Source organism: Balearica regulorum, chromosome 3, assembly GCF_011004875.1.
Source record: "Balearica regulorum gibbericeps isolate bBalReg1 chromosome 3, bBalReg1.pri, whole genome shotgun sequence".
NCBI lineage: Eukaryota > Metazoa > Chordata > Aves > Gruiformes > Gruidae > Balearica > Balearica regulorum.
The window spans coordinates 24,451,054-24,464,447 of NC_046186.1; the positions used below are offsets into that span (position 1 = coordinate 24,451,054).

At 34.6% G+C, this 13,394-nt stretch overlaps 1 protein-coding gene and 1 long non-coding RNA gene across 2 annotated transcripts in view; one reads left to right on the forward strand and one right to left on the reverse strand.

Moving 5' to 3' along the window:
• The window catches only part of LOC142600924 (uncharacterized), a 782,912-nt gene that overhangs the window by 644,815 nt on the left and 124,703 nt on the right, over positions 1 to 13,394 (forward strand). The gene's annotated exons all lie outside the window — the stretch shown is intronic.
• CSMD1 (CUB and Sushi multiple domains 1) overlaps positions 1 to 13,394 on the reverse strand; it is a 1,232,729-nt gene that overhangs the window by 220,241 nt on the left and 999,094 nt on the right. Inside the window, exons 25-26 of the mRNA XM_075747278.1 lie at positions 10,174 to 10,300; positions 7,521 to 7,723 (exon numbers count right to left, since the gene is read on the reverse strand). Coding sequence (XP_075603393.1) covers positions 7,521 to 7,723; positions 10,174 to 10,300 — 330 coding nt within the window. The remainder of the gene's footprint in view (positions 1 to 7,520; positions 7,724 to 10,173; positions 10,301 to 13,394) is intronic.

A 13,394-nucleotide genomic window follows, 5' to 3' on the forward strand; every position in this document is an offset into this window, starting at 1 on the left:
AACTGCATGAAAATCACAAGTCTACTACTATTTCATTTGGCGTTGTGCAAGTATCTAAAGGGTATAGAGGTTATGTGCATTAATAAGTAATCCAGACATTAAAAATACCCAGTTTTTCTGTCATCAGTCTTTTATAACAGGCTCTTTTCTTCTTAGCCCCTACACTAATATATAGACATGCAATTAATATCTAGCTTACATACTTATGAGAAAGGTCATGTTCATGCTGTGATGTAACATTGCCATATGCATTTAAAAAAAAATATAAATGAGGAATTCAGAAACTTAAAGCTGAACACAATTAAAACATTTATGCTGTAAAGCAGGGAAAGCAATAACTACATTTTAGACTCAAGGATGCTAAATCAAGCCAGCTTCCATAGTTAGACTTTTTAGAAATGACTGAGAAAAATTAGGTGCCTAAAATGGCATAGCCAGGAGAGGGAATTTGAATTCCATTAAGCTGGAAAAGAACTAAATCACTGCTTCTCAGTTCTTGCACGTGTGTTCTAAGCAGTAAGCTACATGATACTCAGTGGGTTATAGAGTAACACTCTGTACAGATTTCCCATCTCCTACTGCCTTACCTGCTTAGAGTGCTTCTGTGTACACAAAGGATGGAACTAGAGGTAGGTGGCAGAAGAATGGGCAGCTGGAAAAACAACAGATTACTAGGGAGTTTTCAGGCCTCTGTATGTCAGCAGTCACTGTGTTAAGCCTCTCTGTTATTAATTTAATAATCTCCCAGAATCCCTTTTTAGGTCTTATTTTGGTTTTGGCTCCCCCAATTACATTTTCAAAGTTGATTTAAAACCACTGAAAATCAATAGGAGACTGTTTTTGAGAATATGACACACTATTTATTTGTGTGTCTGTAGCCTTGTGAGCAATATGTTAGATTTGTGCCTAATTTATCTTTCAACTGAAGGACATCTCTTTTTTTTTTTATCAGTTTCTTTAGCCTGTAGTCTATTGTAGCTCAAGAAAAAAACAACACATCACCTTCATCAATATTGATTTCACTATGTCTATGGTAAACAATCATGTAAGCCATTTGTTGTAGTGTTGTGCTGCAGAGACTCTGTTTTTTCTTTATTATAAAAATAAAGACTTTTCAGGAGTGAGGCTTGTAAATTGCAGGCAATGCACAAGCTCCCCCCGTTTAGTGCATTATGCTTGCTTAATAGGTTTGAGAAGGATTTTGGCATATCCAGGTTGAGACATTGTACATAGGATTTGCAGTGATTTCAGACTAACAAATATTTCCAAATGTGAAAGAATAGTGTTTGCTCTCTAAAAAGTATATCATGTAATATATGTAAGTGTACAGACTAAGAACTGTGCAAATTAGAATCAACCACATATTTAAATATCTTGTATTGTCTGAGAATATAAAGAAAAAAGAAACCCAAATGCTAATGCAGCATCTTTCATTAAGTTTGAAGTACAACAGCTCACAACTTTAGAGATAACCAAAGTAACCTACAAGCTTCACTTCTGCTTAGTTCCACAGGAACCAAATAAAGAACTGCTGCCCCTGTGAGGCTGAGGATGCCTTGCCCAGGCCATGGATTAGATGATGGATAGGAATGCTATGACACAGTTTCATGCTAATGAATCTGTTTCATGCTAATGAAACTGTGTTATTGTGAGCATGCAAAGCAACATTTATAGCATCACAGAAAGCAAGAGAAGAGACTGAACAGAGAAATGATTAGGTTACAGACTTTAAAAGGGAATCTTGAATTCTAGTGTCCTTTTATTTATTTTAACAAGGGTTGTCTTAATGCATTTCATTTTCTTTGAACTCAAAATTTTATTAGTTAGGCAGATATGTGATTATGCATATGTTAATTTTTTAAAAAATATATTTTTTGTGCCAATCCCCTTTCTTGATGATTTAGTTGTGAATCAAACTGCAACGACTGCATGACAAATCCTAGCAATGAAGATTCTGCCATGGAAATGCTTATACTATTAAATGTAGTAGCTCAGGCCATTAGGAAAGTAATTAAAAGATGTCTCAGCAATAAAAGATAAATAAAAGAACAATTTACAACACAACAGTACTCTAGCAGTTCAAGATAGGTGACACAGTTATGGTAAAAATTGCGTTAGACAAACAAATTACAAAACCGGACAGGAGCAGGTATCATTGCTTAAAAAGATTTGTCAGATTAAGCCCAGTGTCATTAGGAACTATCAAACACACAAGCTCTGATGCTTTAGCTCTTGTCAGAAGTAAGATATGAACAGATGTGTCAACATCAGACACAATAATTTCCAAATTATTGTTCTAATTAACTGGTTGGTATAAGTTGTTTATTTTTATTGTCATAATTGATGACTTGTGTTAAGAAAAAAATTTAGTCAGGCATCTTTATTCTTCATTGCTTAACTCTGCATTTACTTCAAGAGTAAATTTTAAAAATATTGGGAGAGCAAGCAAAAAACAGAAAAACCAAAATTGGACTAAACCAACTATACAAATGCCTTAATTTAGTATCTTCACTTTTAATGAGTGTCTGATGTTCTTGTAATGAGATAGAAATATTACAAAGAAATTAGAAAGAACCTCTTTGCTACTTTATTAACTTTTTGCCAGTTGTTCTGTATTAGCAAAAAAAAGATAATCTTCATGTTCACATGAAAGCAGAGATAGCTATATTGTTAACTATTAATATTGTACATTGTTAATTAAAATGTATGCTTACAGAACACTATGACTAAAAGAAAATAACAAAACCATACAACCAGAGGTAGGCATTGAAAACCATCATAGACAGGTTTGACTCTAGAAAAGCCAGACATTTCCAAAAATGTTTTTTCTATTATAAGAAGAATGCGAATAATTCTTTGATGTATTATAGCCTTGAGGAGCAAAATCTATGAAACCAGCTGAGAAGCTATGAATGCATGATTTAATTTAAGAAAAGGATACAGTTCTCTTAAGTTACAACAGCTGAGAATTTAGTTCAAGAAAAAAAGTTAGACTGCAAGGGTAGAACCACTATTAGGTATTGTTAAAATAAGGCTAACAGTCTGTAAGAATGATAATATGAATAGCAACTACCAGTGTTGTTCCTATCATCTGCCACTTCTATTGGTTATGTTAAATATCAACAAAACAAATTATATGGTTAGATATAAAGAAGCTCTCAATAAAATAAGCTGCAGGTCAATAAAAGCAATGAAACATGCACTAGCATGGGATACAAGTGCTTTCAGAAGTCTAGAGAAGCTGAAGATTAAACCTTCAGGAGAAGATGGATCTGCTTCAGCATAGATGGCTTGTCTCATTCCAGATGCCTTACAATGTATATTAGTATAACTAGATTTGTAGCTGATAAAAAGTAAAAGGCAACTTAAGAGAGAAATTTATCCCATTTAACTTAGATACGTAGGACAGAATTAAGCTAGGCTAGAAAACTTATTTTTATGGTTAACGTAGGCAGGAAGTTTTTGCTGTCAGTAACTTTGTTTCTTTGCAATAAAGAAGCCAAACACCAAATTTGCCTATACCCTCCTTGTGTTAGCTTTTTGTGTGGTGACCAGAAAGCATTGGTTGACATCCCTGGCTTGTAATACATAGTTTAAAAATATTTAACCCCCAGAGTAAATGTCAATTTTGTACAGCGAACTCCATTTTTTTGTCCTTTTATGCATGATTAAATGGTAATTAAGTTTTAATGAAAAGCATTAGGCTGATTACAATTAACATAATCACTCTTGTCAGTTCGTGTCCTCATGCTCTGTATGCTGAGCTGAGTGGGCAAGACAAGGCACTTTTAATAGTGTTCAAACATTTTGTAAGCTACAGCCACTTATATTTTTCCATTAAAAATACTTCTAATTACAATCAACAGCAAGTAATTTATAGGTGATATTTTCTGATGTACCTGACACTATCCTCCCCTAACACCTCTTTTTTAGGCAGATGCCATAAGGGCATTCTAGAGTGCAAAGTATAGAAAGTAATCAATATATCCCCAGCCCAGTGAAACAAATTGTCCAGCTGAAGGTTAGCACTTTAATGCTCTGTCTTTAAGCTGTTCATTTGACCTGATACTCTCAGATGTATATACTTTGTATGATCCTATCATTGGATGTTCACTGATATAGACACTGATCTCCGTTGCATAATCCAACACAGAAGTTGCATGTGTAAGAGGTCCAGATTATTGAATGTTTTCCAATCCTGTGCAATTTTGCACTTGAAGTTTACTTCTTGGATTGTAATTTATATTTAAATAAAATATACTCATTAATAAATGCAACACTTGAAAATCCTTCAAGTGACACCAAGACACAAAACTTGAGCAGTTACCTTCATAGGACTTGTAATAAAATATCTAGATCTTCAGCAACTACCACAGAAAAGTTTAAGCAACTCAAGACTTTTATTCATTGAGTTACAAACTACTAAAGTAGTGACATTTAAATATTCTGTGCAGCTTTTCTATCAACTAGTCTAGAGTTTGAACACACAATGAATACTAAAGCATGCAAAGATCCTCACTTAGACATAGATTAATTAGTTTAAATCCTTTACATATCAAGGCCACAGTGGTCTGCCCATTGCCTCAAGGAGACTAAACAAACTAAGCTCTGATTTTTAGATGAAATAATTTAACATCTACTTTAACATATTCCTTAAATCATAGTTTTTGCTCTTCACAATTAAAAAAATTACTAAAACATTCTACTTGTCAAGCAGGGTGAATGAAACTTTAATATCATTTTCCCTTTACTTGAGCCAAGGCATTCAGTTCTTCACCACTAATTCCAATTAATTCCAGTAAGACATACACTGAAATTGCCAACATGATCACTCAGTGCATCCATCAGATATTATACTAAGATGACAAAATCAGTTCTTCACCCTTAAAGCATTAAACTGTCTTCTACTTACTATAAGTATCGCTGAAGGTCAAAGAATGTGTTGACAAATCTAATTGCTTAAATATTTTCCTCCTTTCAAAATTTGTGCATAAACTTATAAACATTTTCATATAATAATACAATATAAAATGTGTTTGCTAACCCTAGCAGACTTAAATATATCCCCCCCCCCCCCCCCCCCCCCCCCCTTTATTTCCACAAATGTAAAATTTAACTTTTTTCCAACAACATGAAAAGCAGCATATTATATAGCACACTGGACAGAAATTTTAGAAACATTTATTCTGCTCTTTGTCTTTAATTCTTTTTGCATACTTTCAACTATATATCTTAGGGCTCATGAAAGAGCCTGTGGTTTGGAGCATACAACATTCAGAGAAATCAAGCAAAATGAAGTAAACAGGTAAATGTAAAAGGCATTATTTAGGGACCAGGAAACCCCCAAAGTATATTTCCCTATGCAAATAATAACGACTGAAAGCTTATTAGTGCACTTTACTTCCGAATTACAGCACCTACAGAACAGGTTTTAAATAATACTTCTACTCTCACATATTTTATTAATTCATAATTTTCCTATGTTCCTGAGCAGATATATGCTTACATACATTCTAACTAGATATATAAAGATGCAACAACTGAGTCAAAGACAATGATACAGTGTTCCTGCAGTCATATCCTCAGTCTTTAACACTTCAGTCATAATATCATTCAAAAACTCCACAAACTCAGTTTTACAATATTGACCACATATACAATATTGATCACTTTAGACCTGAAGATTAATATAGAATCATAGAATCATTTTGGTTGGAAAAAACCTTTAAGATCCAACCATTAACGAAGCACTGCCAAGTCCACCACTAAACCATGTCCCTCAGCACCACATCTACGTGTGTTTGTCATGGTTTAGCCCCAGCTGGCAGCTGAGCACCAGGTGGCCGCTCGCTCACCCCTCCCTGGCAGGATGGGAACGAGAAAGGGAAGGTAAAGGCAAAGCCTCGTGGGTTGGAATAAGTCAGTTTACTGGGACAGCAAGGGAGAGGGAAGTAACAACAACAGTACTTATAACAGAATATACACAATGGGTGATAACACAAGGCAATTTACCGACCTAAGGACCCACAGGATGCTCAGCCCTCACTCAGACCGTCTTGGAGCCGCGCAAAGCCGCCTCTCCCTGACTGGCCCCCTTTTACAGTGAGCATGACATCACACGGTATGGAATAGCCCCCCTGGCCAGCTTGGCTCACCTGTCCTGGCTGCTTGTGAAAATTAACTCCATCCTACCCAAAACCAGGACAGTGTTTTAAACACTTCCAGGGACGGTGACTCAATCACTTCCCTGGGCAGCCTGTTCCAGTGTGTGACAACCCTTTCAGTAAAGAAAATTTTCCTAATATCCAAACTAAACCTCCCCTGGTGCAACTTGAGGCCATTTTCTCTCATCCTATCACTTGTTACTTGGGAGAAGAGACCAATACCCACCTGGCTACCACCTGCTTTCAGGCAGTTGGAGAGAGCGATAAAGTCTCCCCTCAGCCTCCTCCAGGCTAAAAACCCCAGTTCCCTCAGCCGCTCCTCATAAGACTTGTGCTCTAGACCCTTCACCAGCTTCGTTACCCTTCTTTGGATGCACTCCAGCACCTCAATGTCTTTCTTGCAGTGAGGGGCCCAAAACTGAACACAGCACTCGAGGTGCGGCCTCACCATTGCCGAGTACAGGGGACGATCACTTCCCTAATCCTGCTGGCTACAGTATTTCTGATACAAGCCAGGATGCTGTTGGCGTTCTTGGCCACCTGAGCACACTGCTGGCTCATGTTCAGCCGGCTGTCGACCAGCACACCCAGGTCCTGTTTTGCCAGGCAGCTTTCCAGCCAGTATTCCCCAAGCCTGTAGCATTGCATGGGGTTTTTGTGACCCAAGTGCAGCATCTGGCACTGAGCCTTGTTGAACCTCAGGCAGTTGCCCTTGGCCCATTGACCCAGCCTGTCCAGATCCCTCTGTAGAGCCTTCCTACCCTCAAGCAGATCAACACTCCCACCCAATTTGGTGTCATCTGCAAACTTACTGAGAATGCACTCCATCCCCTCGTCCAGATCATTGATATTTAATTTTCATTAGTTTAATAGTAAATATTTAAATGTATTTCAATATGGTAAGATATACTTTATCCTTCAGTTTAATCATGTACACAAACAGTGGTTAAGGTCGTAAAAATGATGCATCATGAAACCAATGTTGTGAGAAGAAAAAACCCAAACAACATAAAGTATAAACACAAAATAATATATTACTAGGTAGCACTGACGGGAACATTTAAAACTATCAGTGCAGAAGCAAACTTATGTTTGTTTATTTTGACTTGTTAAATAATGCTAATTATATAATGCTAGGCATGTGGTTGCTGTGCAAAACAAGGAGTAAGAAAACTTAAACATTCAAAGGAAATAAAAAAATTCACGCTAGTCATAGTTATTTGCATAAATATATAAAATAAAATATTTCATTTTTTTAAGACTAAGTTGTAAGATAAACACTAAATATAGATAAGATTAATGTATATAAATAGCATATATAATTATTGTATTTGAGATGAAAAAATATTTACATACTTGAAAACTGAATGGAGAAGCCTGATTTGCTGATGAAGAAGTCACTGTCAAATTGTAATGATAATGAGTTGAAAGTACTGTGAATGTCCTCTGGAAGGGCTGAGCCACTCCATTCTTTCAGAAGTATGCTGCTCTCAATAGGCCCGTCCCATACCTTCAAGATGTCATGAGCGACCTCAGTGTCAAAAACAATAAAATGCAGACTGCAAAGAGAAAGTAAAAGCGCTGTATATTACTCATTAAACACAATTACACAAAACTCCAAGCAATCATTCCCAAACTTTAGTTTTGAGATGCTGTTTAGGACTGAGAAGTGCTGGTGATCCTGAAGGGTTATCCATTTTTCCTGCTAGATGAGTTGATCTTGTTAGAGAGATGTTATTTTGTTCTATAAATGCCTGAATTACAGAAAACACCATTATAGGGCATATAGTACTTGTTCTATAAATTAACTTATTGTTATGATGGATATTTTAAGGGATAGGAACTATGACTTCATCAAAGATTTCCTCTATTCAAATGAGGATACAAAGAACACTGATTGGCTTGAATTATATGCAATTGAAAAAAAGCAGTAGCTACTGGACAGTAGTATACATAGCGCAGGGAATTGTGTCAGCATGGCATTTTCTTTCCTATACAAAACCAGAAAATGTATTATCCTATCTCGGTCTTATGCCAAAATTCATAAAATACAAAACTGTATTATAACAAAATAATCTGTATTTATCTCCAGATGAAATATTAGATTTAGAAAGGTATTCAAGAATGCCATGTTATTAGTCACAACATGTGCATAGGCTTCAAGTTCTGACTGTCTACATTTTTAACATTGACGAATTCTTATAGGTAAATATCAAAACTTCCTTTTTGTTTCAAATAGTTGTGCGTTGATATTTCTTCATTACATTTGTCAATAATTGGAAATCATTAATTTTAAAGTTGTCATTTAAATGTAAATGATGCATTGAAATCACCTATGATGGAGTGAATTCATTATTTGGCTTAGTGAAATGGAATTACTAAAAATGAAAAAGGAAAAAAACCTCAGTAAATAACTTGCCATTTTCTTATATTTTTGCCTGTTTAATTTTAAAATGTAATAACTTTCATTTATCAGTTAAAACTATTGTCCACATAAACTGAATAATGAAACAGCTTACTAGTTGCTAACTTTTTGCTCTAAATAAATAAATACCTAATATTCTGAAGCAACATATTTACTGGAAATCATACTTCTGTCACTGGAATATAAAACTAATCTCTGTTGCATATAATTAAACATATTAGTATCAATAAATTGTTTTAACATGACAGAAATTAAGATTAGAAGTTAAATAGTTTTTGTTACATTCTTGCTTTCACAGCAAATTCCTGTTGGGACTAGCTTGAATATTGAACAGAATTTGCCAGTTCAACATTTCTAATTCTGTGTGTTACTACAGCAAAACTGAGCTGAAATAGTCTTTAAATATTGGTATTCCTTTCATTTGAGTGATTTAGATATTCATCAGTAGCAAAATACGATAGTCTTTCTTGTCGGTATGTCAAACTGATGAGGAAAAACTGTTTTAAAAGTTCTTCTTGTATTACTAATTTCCTTCTGTTGAGTTCTTGAATCCTTCCATCATCTTTCCATAAATCATTATAGAAAATAAAGCTCTAGATTCCATCAGACAGTTCTTGGCATGTACCTTTATTTTGTGCATTAGTCACAAGTTGTGTTTCTCTCATTTTCTGCACTCTTCTAATTTATTCCTTTTTTTGTTATGCTGCCTACTCTATGTGGAGAAATCTTCCAGTCCTCTTCTATTAAGTATTTTCTCAGTCCTGTATGCACTTATTAAAATCCCATCATTTTTCTCAAATTTGATTATTCTCAACATCTTCTGAGATGTTGCTGGTCTTATTATGCAACTGATTATGGGGAAAAAGTCTGATACTTACATGATTCAAAATGTTATATATAATAATGATATGACTGAAGAGAGCAGAAATGGAAAATGAAAACCCTTCAGAGTTGTATAGAAAGCTTTATAGCACTAATCTTCTCTGCTGCTGCTGCTGTCAATTGTCAAATCCTCATCAGATCAAAGCATTCATGACAAAAAGACAGTTCCTAATAAGATACCCAACAGGGTCCAAGATGCCTGCTGTCTGAGCACTCCTGGCAGAGAATCAGGAACTCTATGGCTGCTTGAGGTAATGTATTTAAGAAATAGTGTTAAATAATTATATTTTATCTAAAACAAATTATTACATTGAATGTGACAGTAAGATATAAAAGAACAGCATTACAATGACTCAGGGGAAGAACTTTGAAACCACAGTTGGCAGCTTGGCACTTTAGCTTGTTTACAGCTAGAAAAAGGCAGAGCAGTGCACCGCTCTACCACCCTGAAGATTTATAGGCCATATTATCTAACGGAATTCACAGTTCTGAATTACATGCCTAGCTGTCCCCTACACAATTTAGGTAGCCAAGTTCCCTAGAGGAATGGCACTCATAAATGCCATCATGACAAGCATCAACTTTATTAATGTAAAGAGGAGTTAATAAACAAAAAATTGTGTAGAGTGTGAGAATGTAAGGCACAGATTATAATTTACAAAATACTGAAGTCAACAATAAATATTGAAATTAAGCATGTACCTTATTGTCTTTCCTGGATCTGCTTCGATAATCCAAGTGCAATGAAGATTGTTGTCATATGGTGCTGGGTAACCAGGGGACAAAATGCGCCCCGATGTAGCAGCATGAATTCGACCACCACACTCAGCTACAATATAAATAAGGATTACATTTATTTTTAACAAGACCATAATATTTTGCACTTCCGTTTTCTATCCATTCCACATCTCTCTGTCTTCTAAAAAGGTAACAGAACGACCTAATATCTGTGCAGTAGTACACATACATACAAACCAGGATATGTACACAAGTTAAAAACGCACATATAATGATCTCATTCCTACCTTGTTATAAAGCAATGAACCATACTTCAGTGATTATGTTATTTTACCGACAAGAGTAGTTGAATATGAACTGAGACTACAAAAGCACAATTCTAGCATCAGCAAGAGAGTAAAGAGCGAGACATGGCAGTTGGACCAAATAATCTACCAGCAACACTTCTAACAAATAATAAGTCTTATGCATAACTACATTTTTCTTACATAAAATAACTGTAGAGGAAACAAGATTACTGATTTACTTACCTATTCTGCTGGTTTGATCACTCAAAACACTACATATTATTTATAGAACCACAGCAGAAAGCTGCTTTAGTACATAATTTCTTCAGACATAACCTTTGGCTAAGATTTCAGTTAATTTTCATTATATAAGGAAATTCAGAATGCAATAATTGCTGTGATAGATAACTAGATATAAAGAAATGACTGGTACAGTACTGTATAAAAGAACTTAAGATAACTCAGTCAAATAAAAATTAATATTTAATTTAAAAATTAATTTTTAAAATTTAAATTTTAAAAATAAAATTTTAAATTAATTTTAAATTTTTAATTTAAAAATATTTAATTTTAAAAAAATAAACTAATTCACAGATTTGCTTTAGAATTCTAAGAAGAATCATTTAAAAACAGAACACATGATAAAATTTGGGATGATGTATTATATATCTCATATACTAAAACAAAACAAAACAAAACAAACCACAAAAAACCTCACAAAACCAGAACATTTTAGAAGATCAAAAGTAAAATTTCAAAAGTGATTCTAACAAAAAATCCAAAAAGTTTGTTTTTCAATATGCAGAAATGAGCACACTGTAAAATAACCTTCTAGATAATAACCTTCTAAAATAATTTTCTAGAGAAGGAATTAAAGGAGTTCATTGGTTTTCTTCATTAAGGCTTAGAACATAGAGAAAATGAAAATGAACGCTGTGAGCAATATATCAGTGTATCGCTGAAGATAACTAGGTATAGAATATGTGGAATATGTCCATGTGTGGGCTTGAAATTTTTTGTGAATGAGACTGAAATAATTGTAAAGACAATGATGAATGCAAATGTCACTGGAGACAACAGCAAATACCAAATGCTGATCTAAAACACAAGAAGCCAAAAATAATAGGTCTGCACAAACAGGAGGATATTAAGAAAATGTGTCTAAGAAAGTAAGTGATGCTTGGAAGTTCATGACAACTTAAGAAAAAGGAAGAAAAGGAAGCCAGTAAAATCAGAGTAGGAAGAGATAAAACTGATAGCATAATGTAAAAACTGAAGAAAGAAAGGATTATATAAGTAACACTGGAGGGGGGGAAAAGACAGCATGAAATGATCTGTAGATGCTTAACTGAGTTTTCAGGGATCTTCATGACAAGTTTTCCTGTGCGTAGAACAGTAGAAAAAACAAGAATTTAATGAAGATAACAGACTGTTTGCGAAAGACTGTTTGTTTAGAAAGATTCACCTTTAGAAGATTTTCAGAGAGAATGGTGAACATTTGACTTCTTGGGGAACTAATAAATGTTTCAGAAGAGTTCTAAATTGAGAAACAGGAAGAGGGAGTTTAGACAAAACTGATGCATTTCCTAAATTCGATTTTAAAGATAGGAACAAGGACAGCAAATAAAAAGAGATAAAGGTACATAGAAAGATAGCTTTGTGGTTGAACAGACCCAAAGCAAGAACAAAATCTGTCTCTGGATACTAAAAGAAAATTGACTATTCTACTGATATCGGGACATATTCCACTTAAAGATGAAGTGAGATCCTCAAGAAATAAGAGATTTTGGTACAAGTGATTCCAAAAGCTAGCAGCAAAATATGGAAACAAAATCTAGTAATGCAAGGTACAACATCAAAGTAGAATAATAATAAAAAAGATAGATTAGCAATCATAAGTGGAATATAGAAGCTTGAAAGTATATTATTATCAAGAAAACTGGAAATACAGGTAGAGATATGGGAGTGGAGGGAGCATTACATATGAGTGATGCAGTAAACTAAATGAAGTTAGCATGAAAAAACATGCATATTGGTCAAAAATATCTTGGAGAAGGTTATGAAAGATGTTCTACAGGTACAAAGATGGGAATTTTCTTTAGATTCACTTGATCCTATCTTCCTACCTTCCTTCCTCAGGTCAGACTGGAATATATATGATTTTTATTTATTTATTTTTAAATACTGTATGGTTGAGATTATAACATCTCACACATTGATTAGAGGACAAATCATCATACTAAGAAAAGGAAATAGGTAGACGGATATATTATTCATCTAATAGACTTGGAACTAATGAGTATTTTAGACTTCATTCAAATACTTACTTGATGGTGAACACATGCACAAGAAAATATCACAGAAAATTACCTTAGAGTAATGACTTCATTTAAATCAAATGAGGAGATAGGCAAAGCTAGAACTAATTATGGATCTTCTCTACAAAAGGGCAAACTTAGAGGAAAAGGAAGCTAGCCAATTAAACTGAAGAGCTTCAGGACATGAATGTATAAAAACCTGGAAGAGTCTTTAAACCAAAACTGGAAGGAGTTGTTTTGACCTGTCATGTATATAAGAGAAAACCTACAGATATAATTTTGGAATCAAATAGGAAAAATAACATCTCTACTAAGACAGCAGAAATGCTGTTCACTGATGGTTTTTGGCACTTACTCTCTGGGTAAGCTGAATTTTTGAAAGGAAGGGAGCTTGCTCCTTTGTAGACTGCAGGTCTGTGAATGTGTTCAGCAGGAAGCAGCTCCTGGAATGGAGAATGTAGCACCCAGTATGGGACAGAGGCAACAAGCAAGGGTCCTACAGATCAGATGAGTGCAGAAACCAGATGGTAGCCTGCCTGCAGCAGGCAGCAGAGGCAAAAGCTAAGCATTAGAAGACACA